This window comes from Xenopus laevis, chromosome 1L (assembly GCF_017654675.1).
Source record: "Xenopus laevis strain J_2021 chromosome 1L, Xenopus_laevis_v10.1, whole genome shotgun sequence".
Lineage (NCBI taxonomy): Eukaryota > Metazoa > Chordata > Amphibia > Anura > Pipidae > Xenopus > Xenopus laevis.
Genome location: NC_054371.1, coordinates 200,583,865 through 200,608,795, shown reverse-complemented (window position 1 = coordinate 200,608,795; position 24,931 = coordinate 200,583,865). Strand labels below are relative to the sequence as shown.

Below are 24,931 nucleotides of genomic sequence, written 5' to 3'. Positions count from 1 at the left end.
CGAAATAACTCAAAAACCACAAATAATAAAAAATGAACCAATTGCAATTGTATCAGAATATCACTCTCTATGTAATGCTAATTTAAAGGTGAAGTAAATGCCCTTAAAAGGGACTTAACCCAAAGGGTATGAATAGCACTGCTGCAGGGTGTGGAAGAGCCACGAGTGACATCGCTACAAATTTGTCACCATTTAGGTATTTTAACCAGTTGCATTCAAAATAGCTTACCAATTGTGTACCTTAAACCCTAAAGCAATTCAAGATTCTGTATAGCAACCATGCCCCATGGAGATGAAATGCACAGTATCCCAGAAACTTGACATCGAAGGACAACAAGGACAGTGGTAGAATTGGGAATGTAGAGTGGGGTTTCTCATTTAAAACAAAAAACAGATTTTTTCTAGGAGCTCAAACAGACGACAAAAAAACGACAAAATATGACATGTCGGGTCAGGAATAGCACATGAAATCGGTAGATCATAGAGTAAACATTTAGTTTCTTATAGAATATACATTTCTTTATCAACCTTTCAGTTGGTCTTTATTGTTTTTAAATTATTTGCCTTCTGCCTCTTGTCAGCCCCTAAATTGGGTTGACCCCAGCAACCAAAAACCTATTGCTCTGTGAGGGTAGAATTGTATTTATTTATCTTTTTGTTCAAGCCCTCTCCAATTCATCTTCCAGTCTCTCATTCAACTACTGCCTGGTTGTTAGGGTACATTGCTCCATAGAAACTACATAGCAGTTGAAATCTCAAACTGGAGAGCTGCTAAGCAAAATGCTTAATAAAAATCCTAAAGGAAATTGCCTTAATATCAATGACTACATCATACTAAAAAGTAATTAAAAGGTGAACTACCCCTTTAATAGAGCTAATCTTTTTTCTTTTGCAGAGAGTTTGGCCAGCTTCCCAGCGGGATGTTTTGTATTTATCTGCTATTCGAGTGGTACCAGCTGCCAGCGAGAATGAAATGGATACTTGGATTGTCTGCAACTTCTCTGTTGACCACGACAAAGCTCCTGTAAGTAATGGATTGTGTAGCTCCCAGGTCCAGCCCTTGGGTTACCCAAACACAGAAGGGTTTCGGAATGTAATTCAATGGTAAAACAGTTGTATAATGCAGCTATGATTCTGTGGAAAGCTACTGTAAGCCGTTAGCAAAGTCCTTCATGGGCAACCTTGTGTTACCTTTAGTCAGCTTGGATTGGTTCTCCACATACAGTCATATAAAAAAAAGTTTGGGAACCCCATATCAGCCTGCATAATAATTTACTCCACTTTCAACAAAAAAGATAACAGTGGTATGTCTTTCATTTCCCAGGTGTAAATGAAACGGATCCGCACACACAACGATTAATGCAGTCGGGAATTGTCCCCTTTTATTCAGCCACCAAGGGTGACTGCACAAATAATTGTATCCTGATGAAGGGTGGGTGTTTCCCCCCCGAAACGTTGATGTTTGGTGGCTGAATAAAAGGGGACAATCCCCGACTGCATTAATCGTTGTGTGTGCGGATCCGTTTCATTTACACATTGGTTGCTAAGGGACCCGGCCGGGTCAACGGAAGGAACGCACCACCAGCTTGCAGGATTGGTGAACTACAGGTGTGCGGTAGGAGAATTACATTGGTTTCATTTCCCAGGAACATCTGAGTATTAAGGGTGTTTTCTGAACAAAGATTTTAGTGAAGCAGTATTCAGTTTTATGAAATTAAATCAAATGTGAAAAACTAGCTGTGCAAAAAATTGGGTACCCTTGTAATTTTGCTAATTTGAATGCATGTAACTGCTCAATACTGATTACTGGCAACACCAAATTGGTTGGATTAGCTTGTTAAGTCTTGAACTTCATAGGCAGGTGTGTCCAATCATGAGAAAAGGTATTTAAGGTGGCAAATTGCAAGTTGTGCTTCTGTTTGACTCTCCTCTGAAGAGTGACAGCATGGGATCCTCAAAGCCACTCTCAAAAGATCTGAAAACAAAGATTGTTCAGTATCATGGTTTAGGGGTGAGACACACTGGCAGATTTGGGGAGATTTAGTCGCCTGGCGACTAATCGCCTCTTCGCCAGGGCGACAATCTCCCCGAAATGCCTTTGCGTGTCTTACCATCCGCTATAATGAAAAGTCGCCTGCGCTAAAGCACACGCCGTGCTTCGTTTTCTGAGGAAATTCAACTAAATCTCCCCGAATCTGCCCGTGTGTCACAAGCCTTAGGGAAAGGCTACAAAAAGCTCAGAGGTTTAAACTGTCAGTTTCAACTGTAAGGATTGTAATCAGGAAATGGAAGGCCACAGGCACAGTTGCTGTAAAACCCAGGTCTGGCAGGCCACGAAAAATACAGGAGCGGCATATGCGGAGGATTGTTAGAATGGTTACAGACAACTCAAAGATCACCTCCAAACACCTGCAAGAACATCTTGCTGCAGATGGTGTATCTGTACATCCTTCTACAATTTAGCGCAATTTGCACAAAGAACATCTGTATGGCAGGGTGATGAGAAAGAAGCCTCACACGCTCACACCACAAACAGTCGCTTTTTGTATGCCAGGGATGCCCAGACTTTATTACCCTGTGATCTACTCTCGACACCTGGCCCTCATCAGGCGATCTACCCTGTTAGGGGGCGAATTTGCAGAGTAGCCCGCCGTGCTCAGCCCAACGGCCCCGCTCTCCATCCCTCCATTCTGCTCTGCTCCTCTCCCTCCCTCCGTGCTGCTCTTCTCCTCTCTCTCCCTCCCTCTGGGCTGCTCTTCTCATCTCCCTGCCTTCCCTTCGTGCTGCTCTTCTCCTCTCTGTGCCGTCCCTTCATGCTGCTCTTCTCCTCTTCGTGCTGTCCCTTCATGCTGCTCTTCTCCTCTCCGTGCTGTCCCTTCATGCTGTTCTTCTCCTCTCCCTGCCCTCCCTTCGTGCTGCTCTTCTCCTCTCTGTGCCGTCCCTTCGTGCTGCTCTTCTCCTTTCCATGCTGTCCCTTCATGCTGCTCTTCTCCTCTCCCTGCCCTCCCTTTGTGCTGCTCTTCTCCTCTCCCTGCCCTCCCTTCGTGCTCCTCTTCTCCTCTCCCTCCCTTCTGCTCTCCCTTCATTCTGCTCCTCTCCTTCCCTCTGTGCTGCTCTTCTCCTATACCTCCCTCCCTTCGTGCTGCTCTTTTCCTCCCTGCTCTCCCTTCTGCTCGTCTCTTCTCCCCAGTACTTGACCTTTTAGTTGGGCAGGAGGGTGTACCCAGGAATCCCTACCACCCAGTACCTGGTGTTGTAGTTGGGCAGGAGACTATACCCAGGAATCCCTAACCCCAGTACCTGGCCTTGCATTTGGGCAAGGTGCCAGACAGGGAGGCGGACTTGCCAAACACCAGCTTCACATCTGTGGCCAGGTGGCAGCCGCCGCTCTACTCTCCAGCTCAAACTGTAGCTTGTCAGGCATGGGCTCCCGGGGGCATTAAGGAGTTGCACAGAGCGGAACACGGGCAGCACCTCCCCCAGTGAAATCTCCTTCAGGCTCAGGCCCTCCAGCAGGTGGCCCGCCGTGCGACTCTGCAGCAACTCCTCCAGTTCCACGCGGATCTTCTTGGTGAGCCACTGGCGGAGCAGCGCCGTGTCCCGGAGTTCGCAGAACAGGATGACGAATATGGAGTTCAGGAACTGGCAACACTCCGATGCTGCAGCCGTCGGCTCTGACTTCAGGTAGTTCCGCAGGGAGGCGTCGGGCTCCACAGGCTGGGGAGGAGGGGAACAAGCGAGGGCAGGTCCGGACTGAGAATTAAAATAGGCCCTGGCATTTCAGGTACACAGAGGCCCAATCAGCCCACACAGAGGCCCAAACAGCCCCCACCAGCCCACTAAATACTGACTTTCTATGGGACCTTATAGCAGCCCCTCTGGCATTTGCCAGAACCCACAGATTGCCAGTCCGGGCCTGAGCGAGGGGTTCGGGCCAGCGGCGGTAGAGCAGGAGGAGCTGCAAAAGGAGAGTGAGGTGCAAGCCCGCCAGGGCGGACACCAAAGCCGCTTACACCATTGCCTCACTCACTGACAAGCTCTCAGCTGGAAATCAGCTCCTCACCTGCCCAATGGCAACTGCTCAGTTCGGTGCTATGTCAATACGAGGTGCTCACAACTGTCAACCGGTAAGTTGTCACCTGTTCTGCGTTTCCGCCTCCGCCAACATGGCTCCTGACTGGACCTTTTGGAAGTTCATTTCTCCAATGGAAGTGACAAAAACACCTGCTACCTACTGTAAAATTTGGTGGAGGTTCCATCATGCCGTGGGGCTGTGTGACTAGTTCAGGGACTACTGGGGCCCTTGTTAAAGTCGAGGGTCGGATGAATTCAACCCAATATCAACAAATTCTTCAGGATAATGTTCAAGCACCAGTCACAAAGTTGAAGTTACGCAGGGGTTGGATATTCCAACAAGACAATGACCCTAAACACACTTCAAAATCTACAAAATCTTCAAATATCGTGGAAAATCTATGGGATGATTTGAAGCAGGCTGTCCATGCTGTTGGGGTGCCCAAATTTATGCACCTGTCTAATTTTGTTATGATGCATATTGCATATTTTCTGTTAATCCAATAAACTTAATGTCACTGCTAAAATACTACTGTTTCCATAAGGCATGTTATATATTTAAAGCTCAGCCAATGATAAACAAAACTCCAAAGAATTACGAGGGATTCTGAAACTTTTTCTTATGACTATTGTTTTAAATAGTCAGAACCCACAGTGCTGGTTACAGTGCGTTGCTGCATTATATTGGCAACCTGTCAGCAGGGTTGTGTAGTGTTTGCATGCTGCAAACTGAAGAGTTGAATCACAGACACGTTACTTTTTCATTCCAAAAAGTGTAACTATATTTTGTTACTAACCTCTAAACTGAGCGGATTGGCTTGCATTTGTCATTTGCCAGTGCATTTACCACACCCCCTTTGTATTCTAATCTCTGCATTTTGTGTATATGTTTCAGCTAAACCGTTGTGTTCGTGCCAAAATAAATATCGCAATGATCTGTCAGACTCTGGTTAGCCCTCCAGAAGGAAATAAAGAAATAAGCAGAGACAACATTCAGTGCAAGATAACATATGTTGCTAATGGTAAGATCTCCGTTCATTTCAGCATACCTAGTAATTCTCTATACCCTTTGCATTCTCTGGAGCGGATACTGTGTTGTTGCTTGCAGTACCGCATATTGGGCGTGGAATAATACTCTACGCCACCCTATAGTCATGGCAGAAGAAAAAAATCTCTGTAGAACATAATGTGCAAGAGCTCCATGAGTTACTCACAGTCTTATGGAAAACATTTATCCTGTTCTTAGCAGGGCCAATCAAATCCATGAACACTAAATATTTAGCCTTTGATATCCAGTCGCACCTTTCTTTTAAATTAAATATATGTTTATGTTTAAAAAGTTTTACCCTTCTGCTTTCAGTTAATCCGGGAGGATGGGCTCCTGCCTCTGTACTTAGGGCGGTAGCGAAGCGGGAATATCCTAAATTTCTAAAACGATTTACGTCCTATGTGCAAGAGAAAACCGCTGACAAGCCTATACTTTTCTAGCTGCTGACTGGTAAGATTTAGTTTGATAAGCAGAACTTGGGCATTTTCAATTGATTTTTAAGTTACTGTATACTTTTAAACAAGCATTTGGTAAGCACCAAAGCAACACTGACCAGAATTACTTTTCAAGACGGCCAGATACACGTGTGCTTGAGTGTTTTCATACTGGTTACAGCTCGATACATTTTAGAGGTTATTTATCAAAGGTCGAGTTTTAGAGGTTTGTTTTATTTTATACCTTGAATAAACTCACATAGAATGTTTTCTGATTTTAAGAAAAAGTTGAAGTTTTGGGCAAAAAAAAACCAAAACGATTTACTCAAATTAATCGAGTTTTTGAGCAAACCCCACCAAAAACACCTGAACATCATAAAGGCTATTACCATCTTCAAATGGTTGGAGGGACCTCTGCCATTAACTTCTACATTACCTTGAGAGGTTTTAGCTGGAGTAGTTTCGGATTCAAGCCAATTCCAGGTTTGGGCTATTATGAATCTCGAAATGAAATTTTCTTGAAAAAAGTTTTGACTGAAAAATACCCTCGAAACCCGCATTTTTCGGGTAAAAATCAATTCGACCTTTAATAAAGAACCTTCCTTATATTGCACGTGCAAATTTCCAACAAAAATAGATGTAACTTGTAGGAGATAAAGGTGGTAGTTTTTATTTCTAAATAAAAATATTGTATTTTAAAGTCGTCCATCAGCCTCAGCCAAAAGAATGCAGGTCTGGTTCTCTGACGGTTTGTCTTCATGTAGTTTCAGAAAAATTAGACGGTCCGGAAGTTGCTTGTATGAACGTGATCTCGCGCTGTAACAACATAACGTTCTGGTTGCTGTTTACTATTGCGGGGTATACTGCATGAAAATTAGTGGAACCCCACCAGGAGTTTTAAGATGCGACCCCTGCTCCCATTTAAACTGCTTTATTGCCTGCCCTTAAAGGAATTATTCAGTATAAAAATAAAAACTGGGTAAATAGATAGGCTGTGCAAAATAAAAGATGTTGCTAATATAGTTATATATTTAATGTAATGTATAAAGGCTGGAGTGACTGGATGTGTAACATAATAGGCAGAACACTACTTCCTGCTTTGCAGCTCTCTTGCTTTCCACTGATTGGTTACCAGGCTGTAACCAATCAGTGACTTGAGGGGGGGCACATGGGTCATAACGGTTTGCTATTGATTCAAAGCTGCATGCTAAGGATCATTTGCAGACTCTCTGAACAGTTATGTCCCATGTGGCCCCCTCCCCTTACAGTCGCTGACTAACTCAGAGTTAGAGAGCTGAATAGCAGGAAATAGTGTTCTGGCTATTATGTTAGACATCCAGTCACTCCAACCTTTATAGATTACATTTTTGGCTAAATAACTATATTAGAAACATTTTATATTTTGCACAGCCTATCTATTTACCCAGTTTTTATTTTTACACTGAACTGTTGCTTTAAAATACCTGGTTTTTGGTTCCTAGACTATCTCCCAGGCAGGAGCATGTGCAGCTAGGTGCAGATCAGCTTTACTGTGCATGCTTATTTTTGATGATCAGTTAAAATCTCTGCAGGTTTGTTCTCCTTTAAAACCAACTCTTGTAGAATGAGCATTGCCACAGGATAACCCAGTGGATCACTTTGCATTGCCTTGATACACTAAGAGCCCCTTGATTATCACCCAAAACATTGTATACCCCATTACTGTCAGTAGGAACAATCCAATGCGCATTGAGTTGTGCCATTTGAAAATCCTGGTGGCCCGTAGGCCTTCTATGTGTGTTCAGGTATTGGCCTTTATCCACCGTCTAATGATGTTCTGTTGATTGCAGTGAAATGAAGGCCATATCAACATTCCACACTGGATAAGAGCATATCAGATGACATGGAATCTGCAGCCTTTACAACTATCTACCATGAAAGCCCTTCAGCGGGAGTTTCAAAACCATCTGCTACTCTGACATTTAGTTTTATGGGTGGAGACTTAAAACAAGAGTAAACATCAAACACTAGCTATGGGGTTTTTTATTTTTATTATTTGGTTTTTCTATTTTAAACCCCTTGTCGCCAAATCTGTATGTAATTCTAACGTAATGTACGGCTACAAGTACCTCTGTTTCCCTCTGCTTGCTTTTATGGCTCACGGGAGAACTGGCCTCACAAATACACATGGGGTGAGGCTTTAACCTGTTTCAGTAAGTAAAACCTGCCGACATGCAGGCGTGTAATAAGAATGATTAATAAAGCCATAATCTTTTCAGTTTTGCGCATTTAAAGAGCAGGATTCACCCCAAAGCACACACGCCATGCTCTTTCTGCACAAAACTTGTCAGCCATTTCATGTTGTTAAAAAAAACATAAACTTGTTTAGCAGAAAGTTCCTCGGTTTTCTTCTTTCTGTAAAAAAAAAAAAAAAGGAAAAATGTTTTTGACTAGCGTCTCACTAGTTCTTTCCGTGGTCCAGTAAGACATAATATCTGAGGGCTGTTCTAAATCTTTGGCTCTGCCTTTCCCGGTGTCTCTCCTATGAAGACTTGTCGTCTGATGGAGGAGATCCGAACACACACAAAAAAAAAATAAAAAAAATTAATAAAGCTTTATTTTTTCCAGAAATCTATATATTTCTATTGTATTTTTAGTTGTGTTAATAAAGTGGAGAAAACTTGTGTTCTTTGACACCACCCAGAAATTTCAAGATCGACTCTTGAGGAGATGGAACTACTTGGGTGGACAAATGTGTCTCTTTGGCTTTGGTGGTTCTGATTTAGCAAAGCCCAAGGCTTCATCCAATGGCAGGAGCAGAGGAATATGAAACGTGTTCCCTAAATCTGGAGTGGGTTACGGAAGCCGTCCCCCACTCTAGTATATTTAATATATGATTGAATTGGTCAGGAGTGCTTATATAGGCTATGAATGGCTTCTGGTTTGTAATGCATAAGCTAGGGGCATCTTCTGTAGCTCAAACCAACCAACTGCATCCCAAGGGGATTGCTTCAATGCTTTCCACCAAAGTAGCTTATTTATTATGGCTCCCCAATTGCATTGTCACCATAAAATCACTGTACAGCCTTGTCATTAAAGAAACAGTAACAACATAAAATTAAAGTGTTTTAAAGGAATGACAATATAATATACTGTTGCCTGCACTGGTTAAACTGATGGGTTTACGTCAGAGACACAACTATAGTTCATATAAACAAGATGATGTGTAGTCATGGGGGCTGCCATTCAAACACAGGAACCAGAGTAGATAACAGATATGTTTTGAAGAATCCCATTGTATAATCTGTTATCTGCTGTGTATCCTGTGCCTTTTCTCTATTTTCAGCTTTGAATGGCTGCCCCCATCGCTACACAGTCGCTTGTTTATATAAACTATAGTTGTGTTGCTAAAGCAAACACACCAGTTTTACCAGTGCAGGGCAACGGGACATTATATTTTCATTACTTTAAAACATTTTAATTTTTTTGGTGTTACTGTTCCTTTAATATCACATTCCTAGCATCCAATGTATCACCCGGACATTCCTCTGGATTTTACGGCAATTGTTTTTGCTAATACTTTGTTGTTATAGAAGATCAAAAAGTAACCGTTTATTATTATTATTCAGCAGGAGACTTGGCCCAAAAAAGTCTGAGCAGATTTACTGTGATTTAAATATTTACAACTGTGTCCCATCCATAACAATATAAAAATCTATATTTGTTTCAGTAGATGTCGCCATCCACATTCAAATAGAATGAATCCACGTCTTGTACATCCAATATTAAAGATTTACAAATATATATATGTCAAAATTATAGTATACCAAATAAATATATTGAATAAAAAAAATATATTGAAACGCAGATGTATATAATCAGAATTTTGTGTACAAATGTCCCAACATGTTTGGAAAGCTGAAAAGACCTACCTACCTATGGATTTGTTGCCTTGGGCTTGTATGAAGGTCCAGATGATAATTGTCATTGTAATTAACAATTCTCGTCGTCGGGCAGAACACTCAGCAAGGCACTTTTTTTTTTTTTTTCAAAAATGTATAAAATATGCCTTGACACAAAATAAGCTCTGTCATTGGTCGTTAGCTGTAGAAGTGCCTCAGCGGTAACTTGCATCTAAGGAGACACAGAAAGTAATCACTACATCACAAGCGTTTTTGAAAAATTTGGGTTTTTATATATTTAATACAAATGGGTTCAGGTTGTTTAGTTTGTTTTTTTTTTGGTACTTTTTTTTTTTTTTTTTTTAAAAATTGGTTCTCCTAAATATACGAAAAAGCCGCTGGAAAAAAGAAAGAACGTGAGCTCCACAGAGGTTGAATGTTGGCTGTTTGGTTACTTTTGTAAACACAAACTTTTTTTTTTTTTTGTGGCTCTTGCTTCCAAAGAAGCCGGCGACTTTAATCCGACGTTGCTGTCCTGTCCGGCATTGAGAAGGCTATGCAACAAGCTTTCTTTTGCAAAGGCCTATGGAAAGTTTACAATAAAGAAAACTGTAAATCTTAATACCATTAGTTGCATTTGCACTAAATGTGATGTACTTTTGTTATTCTGTAAATAAAATGTATTACACTAAGGAATCCCTTGTACTGTCCTGTCTCCTTTTACTGCCTTAGTCCAGTTCCCTGCGGTGTTTGATGCTCATTAAAGGAAAACTACTTCCCTAATAATGTAGGTCTCTATAAAAAGATATTGCATAAAACAGCTCATGTGTAAAATTCTGCTTCATGTAAATAAACCATTTTCATAATAATATACTTTTCTAGTAGTATGTGCCATTGGGTAATCAGAAAATTGCCATTTTAAAAAATAAGGGCCGCCCCCTGGGATCGTAGGATTCACTGTACTCACAACATACCAACAAACCATACATGTTAGGTCACATGAGCCAATTAACAGACAGAGTTGTGTCTTTTGATTCCACTCTTCTTCCTGTTACAGTTAGAGTTGAAGTATTTCTGGTCAGGTGATCTCTGAGGCAACACACAGACCATCACAAAATGGTGGCTCAAGGCAAGAGATGTAAAAGGGCAGTTTTTATTTAAATATATATTCCAGTTTGGTAAGATTCTTTAATATTTCACTTAATATGATATAAACTGTTGATTAAATATTAAATTTGGGGTAAAGTTTTCTGTTAAATGTATGATCACATGATTCATAGTCACACATTCAGGTTGGTTAGTGTCTGCCATCACCACCATTGGACGATCCTACGATTATTGTCTGCTTGGGACTCATGTCAGTCATTTTAAACTACCAGATTCTCCTTATAACCGATTCTTTATTTATGTATCAAGTACAGAGCCTTGTGAAAGCTTTCAGCAATACAGAACAACAACTGTAATGCCAAGCAGCTTCTAAGGGTCATTGTCTGTTAAAGGAGAAGCAAAAGTTGAAAAACCGCTACCCTACATAGACCCCCCTCCCCCCATTCTAAGTGTCCCCCCGGGCAAATAATCCTAACTCTTTACTTACCCCTCCATGTAGATTCTGTCCAGCGGAGTTCACAGGCGCCATCCTCTTCTCTTCGGTAATTTTCAGAATGAGACTGGCGGAGCAGCGCATGCGCAGTTGGAGGAATTTTCTTTTTCGCGACAACTGCACATGCACCAAAACTCACGAAGATTGCAGATGCGCCGGTCTCATTCCGAAGATTGGCTGAAGATGGTGCCTGTGAACTCCGCTGGACAAAATCTGCACAGAGGGGTAAGTAAAGAGTAAGGGGCATTTGTCCAGGGTAACGCTTAGGCTGGAAGGAGGGGGTTCTATGTAGGGGTAGGGTTTTTTTAACTTTTTGGTTTGCTTCTCCTTTAAGTTGGTGTTTAGTATCTTATAGAATTACTGATTCTAAACAATTTTTCAATGGTCTTCATATTTTCTTTTTTATTGTTTTTGAATTATTTGCCTTCTGACTTTTTCCAGATTTCAAATGTGGGTTGCTGACCCCATCTTAAAAAAAAAAATGCTCCTTAAGGCTACACTTGTATTGTTACTTTTTATTACTCCTCGATCTATTCAGGCCTCTCGTGATCATATTCCAGTCTCTTATTTAAATCAATCCATAGTTGCTAGGGTAATTGGGACCCTAACAACCAGAAATTGCTAACTGGAATAAAAAGCCAAATAACTCAAAAACCACAAATAATTAGAAATGCACTGGATCCCCAATTTTTAGGATTCTACATCATACTAAAAGTTAATTTATAGGTGAACAACACCTTTAACAGCTTTTACAGGTAACTTGCATACATCACCAGTAACTGATAACTTGCAATGGTTAAAGATTGTGAACAGCCCCCATAGCTACCAAATTTTGACTATAACCTGTCAGGCTTTCACCGACCATAAACAACTCAATAAAATAAAGCCCCCGTAAATACCAGGTTTGTGACCAGTCCCTGTGTCCGTGGGATTGCGTTACTGCGCATGTGCCCCACGGACCGTCTCTGGCGAATTTACGCTAGCGAAGTAGATAGACGCGCAACTTCGCACCCTTACGATGTGGCGTGTTTTACTATTGTGGGTGATAGTCTGAAAAACGTAAATAAGTTACCGTTCGCCGACCAGAGCGTAAATTCGCACTGAATTTGCGTAGCGCCCGTTAATTTAACAGGCTTAATGTCTAGTGTGTGTATATATATATATATATATATATATATATATATATATATATTATATATATTATATATATATATATATATATATATATATATATTATATATATATATATATATATATATATATAAAAACTGTCACTGATTCTTGTAACTATAAAGGTTTATAGTTACTACAAGGAATTCGTACAATCACAAGTTATAACAGTTAATTTAAATCTCAGTGAGAGATGCATCCAGCATGCAAGGCTTATAGGAAGTATATGCTAACTACACTAAGGGGCACATTTACTTAGGGTCGAATATCGAGGGTTAATCGAAGTTAAATCCTTCGAATATCGAAGTCGAAGGATTTACCTCAATTTTTCTTCGACCATAAAATTGTTAGAAAGCCTATGGGGCCCCTCGGTAGGTTTTACTTGCCGAAGTAAGGGGTCGAAGTTTTTTTTAAACAGACAGTACTTCGACTATCGAATGGTCGAATAGTCGAACAATTTTTAGTTCGAATCGTTCGATTCAAAGTCGTAGTTGAAGTAGACAAATTTGATGGTCGAAGTAGCCAAAAAAATCGAAAATCAAAATGACATAGGATGGCTGCCTGCACACCAATGTTACAACAACAAAAAATATACGCTTGTTGGTTCAGGAATACAATTTTAGATAGTAGATTTATTTGTAATACAAACAGTGTAATTTATAAATAAAAACTACACCGTAAAAATCTCTTCCAGAGACATCACCTGTTCCTTCCTTTCTTATGCCGCTACACCAGGTGACAGGGCTTCCAGTTCTATCGGTTTGCCCTCCAGGACATCCAGGCCATGGGCGTTAATGTTTGTAAACATCCCGTGACCAGGATGAAACACTGTCCAGTAGTAGTCGCTGTAGACCATGAGATACTTCAAGTCCCACAGGCTTCCTTTGATTTCCAGTAATGTGATATACTCAATACCATCCATTAGGTGCCGCTGTATACTGTGTCCCATGGGTCTTTCAGGTTTATTTATTATTAACATGTATTTATATAGCGCCAACATATTGCGTAGCACTGTACTCAATTACTGTTAAACTAATTATCCTTAAAGATGGTCAGCACTCGGAGCAATAAACAGATATTCTGTTGGGGAGGGTGACTGTCTGTCTTTCATCTGACACAGTGACCCTTCCAAAGGCTGGCTTGGATACGGATAAGGTCCCTTGGCCGATATTGTTTTTATCATGAAGTCTATAACGACACTAATCCTCCCAAAATATTCTGTGTAGTCAGTATTTGCATAATCTCAGTGTTACTTGCTTAACGGCAGGGTGGTTGGAAAAAAAGTAATGACTGTTTTTATACGACCTCATGTGTAAGTGCAAAGGGGGGTTAGCTAGTCAGCATTACTGCAATTTTGTTGTATGGTATATTGAACTTATAATATATATATATATATATATAGATATATATATCCACATTAAAAATTGGAGATTTCACTTATGAATGAGTGGAAAAAATATTTTTGTCAACGTTTCGGTCCTGTTAAAAGGACCTCTCTCAAGACATCCCAAACACACCCTGTATTCTCCAACCTAAAATAGGCACTTGGTTATGTAAATTAGGTCCAACCCACTCCGTTGTGATGTCATCAAGTGCTGTATATACAATATAAACATCATGAAACAGAGAATCCTTGCAGAAATCACATAGAGTTTAACAAAAGTGTTTCACCTGATGATCAAGTGTAGAGTGTGCGAGTGCCCCAACTAAATGTTCGAAGAAACGAGTGCATTAATAGCAAAATGGCCAAAAAGCAGAATAAAAAGGGGGGGGGGAGAGACGGTGCAGAACCAAAACAACAGGGAATAGAGGACCACCAGGCTCAGTTATAAATCGATCATCACTGTAAAAAGGGGGAAGATAGCGGAGTGGAAATTAACAGGCGACCTGTCTTTGTGTACAACTATCATGATTTTCATAGTAACCGAAAAGACATACACAGTACTATTCACAAAGAGCACTTATCAGCCATAGCCTATCTGACATACAGGGGGCAGCAGATTATAAGAGTTCAAGTAAATTGGTTGGTAACAGAATAATGGCACAGGCACCATTGTCAGAGGACCTGCAATATTACAGCTGGCACAAGCAGGCACAGAAAGCCCAGCACACTGTATAAAGCATATAGTTTGCATATCACACCCTGAAAGGTAATATCACCCCTGGCACAGACAGGCTAAAGAATCCCCGGCACAATATGTAGGAAAATAAACATGATTAAAACCACCCCTGGCACAGGCAGGTTAGACACCCTGGCACAATATATGGAGTGAATATATAAAGGTTATATCGCTCGTTAAAGTGCTACAACTGAAAGGTGTAAGGTGTAGTTCAGCTACATCATCTGTCTGGGGTCAGGGGGGGAAAAAAGAAGAAATGAAATAAAAGGCGTGGAATAGAGAGAAAAAATGGGGGAGAGAAGAAGCAGTGGAAGGGGAGTGGAAAAGCCAAAAACAGAAAATGATGTCAGGCAAGTGCTGAAAGCAGCTCCTAATAAGCACTGTAGCACAGGAGCGCCCATACTTTTACTAACACGGGGTCTACCATTAGTTGTCCCATTATGATCTACATCCATAATATCATTGTTAGCATTCTGTTCCATGGAAAATATTACTTAAATATTATATACATTTATAAGAGAATTTATATTACTATATTTTAAAAACTTATATTTTCACGTAGCTTTGACATAATAAATATCTGAATGAAAAGCATGAACCAGAAGGGTAATTTAGACCAGATGTTTGTTGATCCCCAGCTAGAGGTCTAGTGGTAGATCCCGATCTACCTTTTGGGCACACAACACATTAAAAATAAAGAAATGAAAGAAATATACCAAAAAACATAGCACATATATAAAATATATCCCCTTATACAGAACTTACCCATCATAAGTGACTGTCAGGTCATTACGAGTCTGTAGTTATTGGCTGATGACATTTAAATGACACTCGGCACCTTCCAGGTCAGCTCACCACAGTTTGGGGAAACTCTAATGTGCCTTAAAGAACCACTGAAACCAAGAGGGGTGAAATAAAAATGTATAAATTAATAATATAATATAGAAATAGTAACTGAAAATTGTTTTAGGTTTAATTGCATGCTTCAGGCCCAAATACTCTTTCTTTTAGAGACTTAAGGTATCACTGAGCAACTGCAAACTGTAAAATAGTTAATATTTAAACACATATATCCTTGTCCAGCCAAAATACCCCCCGCCCAGCATGTGATCTATTTTCTTTCCATTTAGGTATGTGATGAGGAGCACAGCTCTGACATGAATAGCTATTTTCAGACTTGAGCCATGAGCACACAGAGAGGCATATTAATTTCCATTGGAGACAAATATCACCAGTGATGTTGCCCGTAGCAGCCAGTCAGATCATTGTTTTTGTTTTCTAACTTGTAGGTTCAAATCTAATAGCTGATTGGTTGCTATGGGCAATTTCACAGGTGATATTTGTCTCCAATGTAAATAAATATGCCCCATCTTCCAGGATACAGGATTCTAACTGGGAAAACAAGGGTGTATAAGCTCTGCTCAAAAGAAAGATTTTGTCTCCCCATAATATAAAGTATATATGTTTTATCACTTTTGACACATCTATATGTAAGTTTTTGACCTTGGCCGAACACAATTTATTCTTGTAACCTTTTATCCCATTGGCTAAATGGATAGAGTATGAGGTGCTACACATGCTTTGGCCACTTGGGTAATATTCTACATGTTTGTGCAGAGAACACAATCTGATATGTGGCTCTCCAGTTTGCAATTTCAGCAATCTGGTTGCTAGGGTCCAAATTACCCCAGCAACCATGCATTGATTTGAATAAGAGATTGGAATAGGAGAGGTACTGAACAGAAATATAAGTAATAAAAAGTAGCAATTACAATACATTTGTAGCCTCCCAAAACATTTGTTTTTTTTATTTGAAAGCTGGAGTACAAAGAAGAAGGCAAATAATTCAGAGCCACCCCTTTAATACTACTGGAAATTCACTTATCTCTTTTCTTTTCAAATAACCTTCCATATTTGGTCTATAATAGTCTACATTTAACAACTGAACTTACACACACATATACAGTATATATATTTGATGCGTTATTTTCACACCCAGGCACATTCATGGAACCACCACTAGATGGCAGGATTGTAAAAGACAAGATTTTGTTATTTAATGGTTTGTATCCTGCCTTGTACATAAATAAGGTAATGTGAGTCCTCACACCACAAACCCGGAGGTTAAAACTTTCTGATTTAAAGTTGCATAAGAAATCCTTAATCTGGAAAGACGATATGTGTGGGGATTTGTATGGCTGGTGCCCCTGGGACTTAGGTGAGAGTGTCAGGATATAGTTGTAATATGGGGGTAGCATGAAGGAAGGCTGGAGTGCTCAGGAACTGCAGATGTTTCTAAATACATACAGTATATAGTAACTTTTTTAAAAGTATGAACCAGATATAAGTTGTAGGAATGTTCCTGTTCACTTTGAGCACTGTTATTTCAATGCTGAGCCTTCATATTCACTTGAAATCTCCAGCCATGTCTGATGCTGCATTAGGCTAAGGCCACACTAGGCGATAGCGCCGCGATTTGACTCGCGGCGACTTTTCGCCGCGACTTTTAAGCCGCAATCGCTGGGGAAACTTTTGCGCTGGCGTCTATGGGGAATCGCGAAAAATCGCCAGCGTAAAAACACACGCGGCGATCTTTTCTCTACTGTCGCTCGAAATTGCCTCGCTAGGATCGCCTAGTGTGGCCTTAGCCTTAAACTGGCCATAGATTTGCTTGTTTGGAGGGGTCCCCAAACAAATGGACCTTTCCTCAATATGCCCTAGGGCTAAACGATAGGATTACAATGACAGGTATACAGGGAATCTGGGTTGGATTGGACTGGCGGGACAACGGGAAAAAACCTGGTGGGCCCTCCGGCCCAGACCCACTGCCTGAGATTGTGTGCTGCTACAGAAAAGGTACGCGCGGCCGGGGGTTGTGGCTGGAGTGTGGGGGGTGGTGGAGGGGGAGAGGGGTGGTGTGTATGTGGTCCCTGATGCAACAGCCCTCGTGGGCCTGGACTCTCCCCCAGTCTCCCCCAGTCCAATGCTGACATTGTATCAACCAGTCTAATCAATATTGACTGATTTTCATGTAGATAATGAAGTCAACTGGAGAGCCTTCCAGTTTGAATAAATGTAGTTTTTATTGACGCACTACTTGTTTCAGACCTCAAGGGTCCTTTCTCTGGTGCAAGTACCTTCATCAATAAAAACTACATTTATTCACACTGGAAGGCTCTCCAGTTTTTTTCATTACCTATGATATTGCTGTGGAGGTGGCTACTCTACTAAGCTGTTCATGAGCCTGACCATAAGTCATCTGGAGGATCGGTTGGGAATTAATTGAATATATTGATTTTCAGGTAGGCCTGTCAGAGTGCCCCATATACGGGGAGAGAAGCCGCTGACTTGGAATGAAGAAGTGGAATCAGCAGCTAAAATCTGCCCGTGTATGGCCACCTTTAATCAGCTGTGGGCAATGGCAAGAGAGATCCCTGAGCTGAGCACAAACTGTTTTGATGAGAGTTGTATATATATAAATATATATATATAATGTGTGTGTTTGTGTGTGTTGAGTTGAGCTGGGGCTTGTCTGTACTGTATCTGCTGAGAAGGCACAATTTGCCCAACTTTCTTTGCCACCAGAACATACAGTTCCAGCTCCACCGTCTGCTGTTTGTGCTGAATAGTATCTCAGGGCAGCACCACCCATGGCAAAATGGTTGTTTCCAAGAGTATGTATTATCCTGAATTAATCATTCTGTAAGAGGACTTCACACATAGCTCAAAGCCAAGTGTTCCCTTATCCTCACCCTGTCATGAAATAGGAGATTAAAATAAATCTTTTAATTAAAGCTCCCAATAAATGTAATTAAAATGACTGTATTTAATAAAGAGTGACACTCCCTGGAGCTTATTAGAAGATATGTTCCATAAGCATGCCCAGATGTTAACCTCATAGAAAGCATTCTCCCTATACAGAGACCAGAATAATGAGGTTGCTCAAGAACAGAAATATATATATAACCAGGTGCAGGTATTCCTGTATATGTAGCCTTATGTGCAGTTATGTTATTATAGCACATGAATATGAGTTATAAGATATAACCAGTAGGTGTATAGCCAGCTGAAGGCAGGGGTCACATTGCTAATTAAGTGACGGAGTATAACGGAGATAAAGCTAAAAACAAGCCTTGTCACTATTTGTTCCCTTTGTAGAGAGTAGGTAAATCCTGGATGTCAGACTCATGGCCAATGCCTTTGGGTGGATCTAAAGTAATATGGTCCTTCCAGTTTAATGGAATGGTGCACTGACTCCACAATCATTCCTATTCCAAAAATACCAAGAAAATACCAAGAACAAACATTCTCAATGACTACCGATTTGTTGCCCTATTATTTATCACAATTAAAATGCTTCAAGAAACTGGTCCTCAAAACCATAGACTGGTATTCAAACCCATAGACAGTATAGTCTTCCTATAGATCCAGTCATTCAACAGAGGCTGCAGTCTCTATAGCAACTGCATTATACACTGTTTTGTCTCCAAATAAGCAAGGCCTTCCCTGAAAAATAAATTTTCTAGATGGCAGCATATGTTACTCAGCATTAATTGTGTCTTTCCAGATGTGCCAGTGCCTTGTGCCATGTACACTAATGAACCCCCATACTATAACAGATTTGCCAGCTCCCCAAGCCATGTGCACTAATGAACCCCCATACTATAACAGATTTGCCAGCTCCCCAAGCCTTGTGCAATAATGAACCCCCATACCATCACAGATGTGCCAGCTCCCCAATCCTTGAGCACTAATGAACCCCCATACTATAACAGATTTGCCAGCTCCCCAAGCCTTGTGCAATAATGAACCCCCATACCATCACAGATGTGCCAGCTCCCCAATCCTTGAGCACTAATGCACCCCCATACTATTACAGGTTTGCCAGCTCCCCAAGCCTTGTGCAATAATGAACCCCCCCATACCATACCTGGCTTGTGAACTGTGCGCAGTGAAATTAAAGTTTCTTCTCCTCTTTAGCCCAGAGTATGTTGCATCCATGATTTTAAAAAATAAATTTGAATTTTAATGGGTCAGACCACAGGAAAGTCTTCAACTTTAACTCCTTCTGAGCCTATGCAATGAGTTCTACTACAGAATCATGTCCTGTTTTAATGCAGTGCGGCCTCAGGACCAAAGATCACAGGCATCTGACATTTGCTTTCAACCTTGTATACAGAGATTTCCCAGGATTCTTTCAATGATACTATGTATTGTGTACTGTAGACGAACTCCCCAAATTGTATGTAATTCCCCATTCAGGAACATTGTTATTAAATAATTGCAATATTTGCCCCCTGCAGAGTGTGTTTTAACATTACACAGCTTTTTAAAGGATAAGTAAACCTTTAAAGGGAAATTAAAGTCTAAAATAGAATAAGGCTAGAAATGCTGTATGTTATATACTAAATATAAACATGAACTTACTGCACCACAAGCCAAATCAAACAAATAATCTGGTTTTCCTTAATGCCACAATACCTCAAATAATAAATATTTGCCAAAATCCAGAGACGGCCTGCAACCCAGCAATGGCTGCGGCCAGTGGAAATTCTTTCACCATGTGCTGTGACATCATAGGAAGTGATGTCACTGCACATGCCCATTGGCAGATGTAGCGTTACTGGCCTAACTGAGACCTTGATTGGTCTATCTAGTTAGTTACTGATTTATTTATAAATTATGAGTGTATTTATTTATCCATTCCTTCATTTATGCTTTTATGGGCTGATGAATTAGGCTGTTAGTATACTTGGTTTGGCTGGAGAGAGCCACTGGTATTTTTAATGGGAATTTAAAGATTTTTATAGTCAACTAGCAAGCAGCTATGCGCATTTCTATATTGGTATTTCATTAACGCTATATAATGTATATATATAGGAACTCGGAAAGTAATACATTCTGTTCTGTACTTTGTGTTTCTCCTGTTCTGTTCTTGGTTATTGCCCTGCAGGGAAAAACAAAAACTAAGCTGCTTTAAATGAGCAAAAATTTAATTAATATGAGTAATTAAGCAGATGTAGGAGTCACCCGAGAAACATCTTTATCAAAGTATTTAGCTGATTTGGCTGCTGTTAAGCTCACAGACATTATCTTTTCCATTAGTGAATTATTGGATTTATAAACAGCAGCTATGTGTACAGGAGCTGGCAAACATCTGTGTTTCATAATTCATCATCTGCACCTCCTCTGACCTACTCTGGGAACACAGACATAATGTCATTATTGGGGCTATTGTTTGGTGCGAGGATCAGGAATTAAATCTCAACTGTCACCAATGTGTTTGGACTGATTGTGAGTCCAGGTGCCTGCTCTGAACTAGGCTGCTTGATTCTTACCTTTACCCTGTGTCCAGTAGTATAACCTGTCATGGCCTGCCTGTATCCTCAACCTACATCACTTGCTCTGCCTGCAGAGTCCTGGGATGTAAGAATATCCAAGCCACTTATACCCTTAATAGGACTGCACTAGGCAAATCCATAATGGAAAAGGACCTTGGAGTCCTTGTAGATGATAAACTTGGCTGTAGCAAGCAATGCCAGTCAGCAGCATCAAGGGAAAATAAGGTCTTGAGCTGAATAAAAAGGGACAGGGGTGTAACAAGTGTGTGTCGGGCCCCCGCCAGCAAAACTTGCGGAAGGCCCAACGTGCACAGCTGCTCCCCCCTGAAACCCACCCACGTTCTTAACCCCCCTCACCTGCCTCAAGCTCACACAGGCAGTCAATCTATCTTTTAGCTATCTATCTATCTATTGATCTATCCATCTATCTTTCAGCTATCTATTGATTGATCGATTGATCTAGTTATCTCTCTATGCAACTATCTATCTATCGACCAGTTTTCTATTGATCAATCTATCTATCTATCTATCTATCATCTATCATCTATCTATCTATCTATCTATCTATCTATCCATCATCTATCTATCTATCTATCTATCTATCTATCTATCTATCCATCATCTATCTATCTATCTATCTATCTATCTATCTATCTATCTATCCATCATCTATCTATCTATCTATCTATCTATCTATTTATCTATCTAGCTATCTAGCTATCATCTATCTATCTATCTATCTATCTATCTATCTATCTATCTATCTATCTATCTATTATCCATCTATCTATCTAGCTATCATCTAGCTATATCTCTATCTATCTATCTATCAAATTTGTAAAAGTAAAATCACTGTGGCCAGTTTGCTAGGCATATGTAGAAAAAGCAAATTTTATTTATACAAAGTTAAAAATGTATCTATCTATCATCTATCTATCTATCATCTATCTATTATCTATCTATCTATCTATCTATCTATTATCTATCTATCTATCTATTATCTATCTATCTATCTATCTATCTATCTATCTATCTATCTATTATCTATCTTTCTATCTATTATCTATCTATCTATCTATTATCTATCTTTCTCTCTATCTATCTATCTATCTATCTATCCATCATCTATCTATCTATCTATTTATCTATCTATCTAGCTATCTAGCTATCATCTAGCTATATCTATATCTATCTATCTATCTATCTATCTATCTATCTATCTATCTATCTATTGATCTATCCATCTATCTTTCAGCTATCTATTGATTGATCGATTGATCTAGTTATCTCTCTATGCAACTATCTATCTATCGACCAGTTTTCTATTGATCAATCTATCTATCTATCTATCTATCCATTATCTATCTATCTATCTATCTATCTATCTATCTATCTATCTATCTATTTATCTATCTAGCTATCTAGCTATCATCTAGCTATATCTATATCTATCTATCTATCTATCTATCTATCTATCTATCTATTATCTATCCATCATCTATCTATCTATCTATCTATCTATCTATCTATTTATCTATCTAGCTATCTAGCTATCATCTAGCTATATCTATATCTATCTATCTATCTATCTATCTATCTATCTATTATCCATCTATCTATCTAGCTATCATCTAGCTATCTATCTATCTATCTATCTATCTATCTATCTATCTATCTATCTATCTATCAAATTTGTAAAAGTAAAATCACTGTGGCCAGTTTGCTAGGCATATGTAGAAAAAGCAGGGCCGACCGGCACTGAAACGGATCCACAGGACCAAGAAAGATTAGTTCAAAAATAATTTTATTTATACAAAGTTAAAAATGTATCTATCTATCATCTATCTATCTATCATCTATCTATTATCTATCTATCTATCTATCTATCTATCTATCTATCTATCTATTATCTATCTATCTATCTATCTATCTATCTATTATCTATCTATCTATCTATCTATCTATCTATCTATCTATCTATCTATCTATCTATCTATTATCTATCTATCTATCTATCTATCTATCTATCTATCTATCTATCTATCTATCTATCTATCTATTATCTATCTATTATCTATCTTTCTATCTATTATCTATCTATCTATCTATCTATTATCTATCTTTCTCTCTATCTATCTATCTATCTATCTATCCATCATCTATCTATCTATCTATTTATCTATCTATCTAGCTATCTAGCTATCATCTAGCTATATCTATATCTATCTATCTATCTATCTATCTATCTATCTATCTATTATCTATCTATCTATCTATCTATCTATCTATCTATCTATCTATCTATTATCTATCTATCTATCTATCTATCTATCTATCTATCTATCTATCTATCTATCTATCATCTATCTATCTATCTATCTATCTATCTATCTATTATCTATCTATCTATTATCTATCTATCTATCTATCTATCTATCTATCTATCTATCTATCTATCCATCATCTATCTATCTATCTATCTATCTATCTATCTATCTATCTATCTATTATCTATCTATCTATTATCTATCTATCTATCTATCTATCTATTATCTATCTATCTATCTATCTATCTATCTATCCATCATCTATCTATCTATCTATCTATCTATCTATCTATCTATCTATCCATCATCTATCTATCTATCTATCTATCTATCTATCTATCTATCTATCTATCTATCTATCTATTTATTATCTATCTAGCTATCTAGCTATCATCTAGCTCAGGGGTCAGCAACCTTTACTATCAAAAGAGCCATTTTGCCCCTCTTCCACTAAAGAAAAATAGTCTGGAGCCGCAAAACACAACACAGCTTATAAACTTTTAAATGTTTAAACCTTTTTTTAATTGTAACTGTTACAACAACAGAATACAAAAAACAGAAGTGCAGTGGGTATGTGTAGGTCTTACTTTGAAATAAATGAAACACTGAATAGCCCTATTATATGCTAGTGTTCTCATCTGTTTAATGTGACTTCTGTTTCTGAAGCTCCTGTAACAACTGTACCTGGTGGACTAGCGGGAGGGGGTCTGCAGGGACGCCTGCAGCCCCCTCAGCAGGGACGCCCGCCACGCTGCTCCTCTGGGCCGCAAAAAGGGGCATGGTTAGGGGGCATGCGGTGCGTTCCTTCCTGATTTATTTGAGCGCTGGCGTGTGACGTCAGTGCACAGTGGCGCGAAATTTAAAAGTATTTAAAGGCACAGTTTGGATTTTCACATTGCCCTTATAGGAGTTTATTCCTGGTGCTATCTGAGCTTTTGCTATTCTGTTTTGAACCTGTTTGTTTCCTGTTGTGACCCCCTACCCCCTTTGGCCTAAAGACTCTCGCTAACAGTCGTGCCCCTCTGCCTATCCAGAACCTCTAGCCGGGCTCCTACCGAGGCCAAAGGTGGTCACACTACAGAAGAAGCACGAGCCGAGACCAGGGTGCTTGGCATTTGTTCTGGTGTTGGGTGCCGACCGTGACAGCTCCATGCTGATCTTCCCTCTCTTGTCTTGAGTGTGTGACCGCGGTAAGGACCATAATGGATAATCTTGTTGCGGCTCGGTCTTACCTGTCACTCCTGGGACATCTATACAGCCCTCACACCTGCTGGCGGCTTCCTGAGTGTGCGACCGCGGTAAGCTAACAGTTAGCTTACCGTGGTCGCACACTCAAGAAGCCGCCAGCAGGTGCGAGGGCTGTATAGATGTCCCAGGAGTGACAGGTAAGACCGAGCCGCAACAAGATTATCCAGGCCGCAAGACTGAGCCGCAGCAAGCAGGATAAAGAGCCGCATGAGGCTCCAGAGCCGCAGGTTCCCTACCCCTGATCTAGCTATATCTATATCTATCTATCTATCTATCTATTATCTATCTAGCTATCTAGCTATCATCTAGCTATATCTCTATCTATCTATCTATCAAATTTGTAAAGGTAAAATCACTGTGGCCAGTTTGCTAGGCATATGTAGAAAAAGCAGGGCCGACCGGCACTGAAACGGATCCACAGGACCAAGAAAGATTAGTTCAAAAATAATTTTATTTATACAAAGTTAAAAATGTATCTATCTATCATCTATCTATCTATCTATCTATCTATCATCTATCTATTATCTATCTATCTATCTATCTATCTATCTATCTATCTACTATCTATCTATCTATCTATCTATTATCTATCTATCTATCTATCTATCTATCTATTATCTATCTATTATCTATCTATTATCTATCTATCTATTATCTATCTATCTATCTATCTATCTATCTATCTATC

The 24,931-nt window shown here is 39.7% G+C and overlaps 1 protein-coding gene across 5 annotated transcripts in view; it reads left to right on the top strand.

Annotated features, from left to right (window-relative positions):
- cert1.L (ceramide transporter 1 homeolog) overlaps positions 1 to 8,166 on the top strand; it is an 89,594-nt gene extending 81,428 nt beyond the window's left edge. For 4 of the 5 annotated variants that reach the window (XM_041579549.1, XM_041579544.1, XM_018244373.2 and 1 more), the window contains 4 exons: positions 896 to 1,024; positions 4,970 to 5,096; positions 5,435 to 5,572; positions 7,386 to 8,166. In XM_041579549.1, the coding sequence (XP_041435483.1) occupies positions 896 to 1,024; positions 4,970 to 5,096; positions 5,435 to 5,562 (384 nt within the window). In that variant the 3' untranslated portion in view covers positions 5,563 to 5,572; positions 7,386 to 8,166. 5 annotated transcript variants of the gene reach the window in all.
- The last annotated feature ends 16,765 nt before the right edge of the window (positions 8,167 to 24,931 follow it).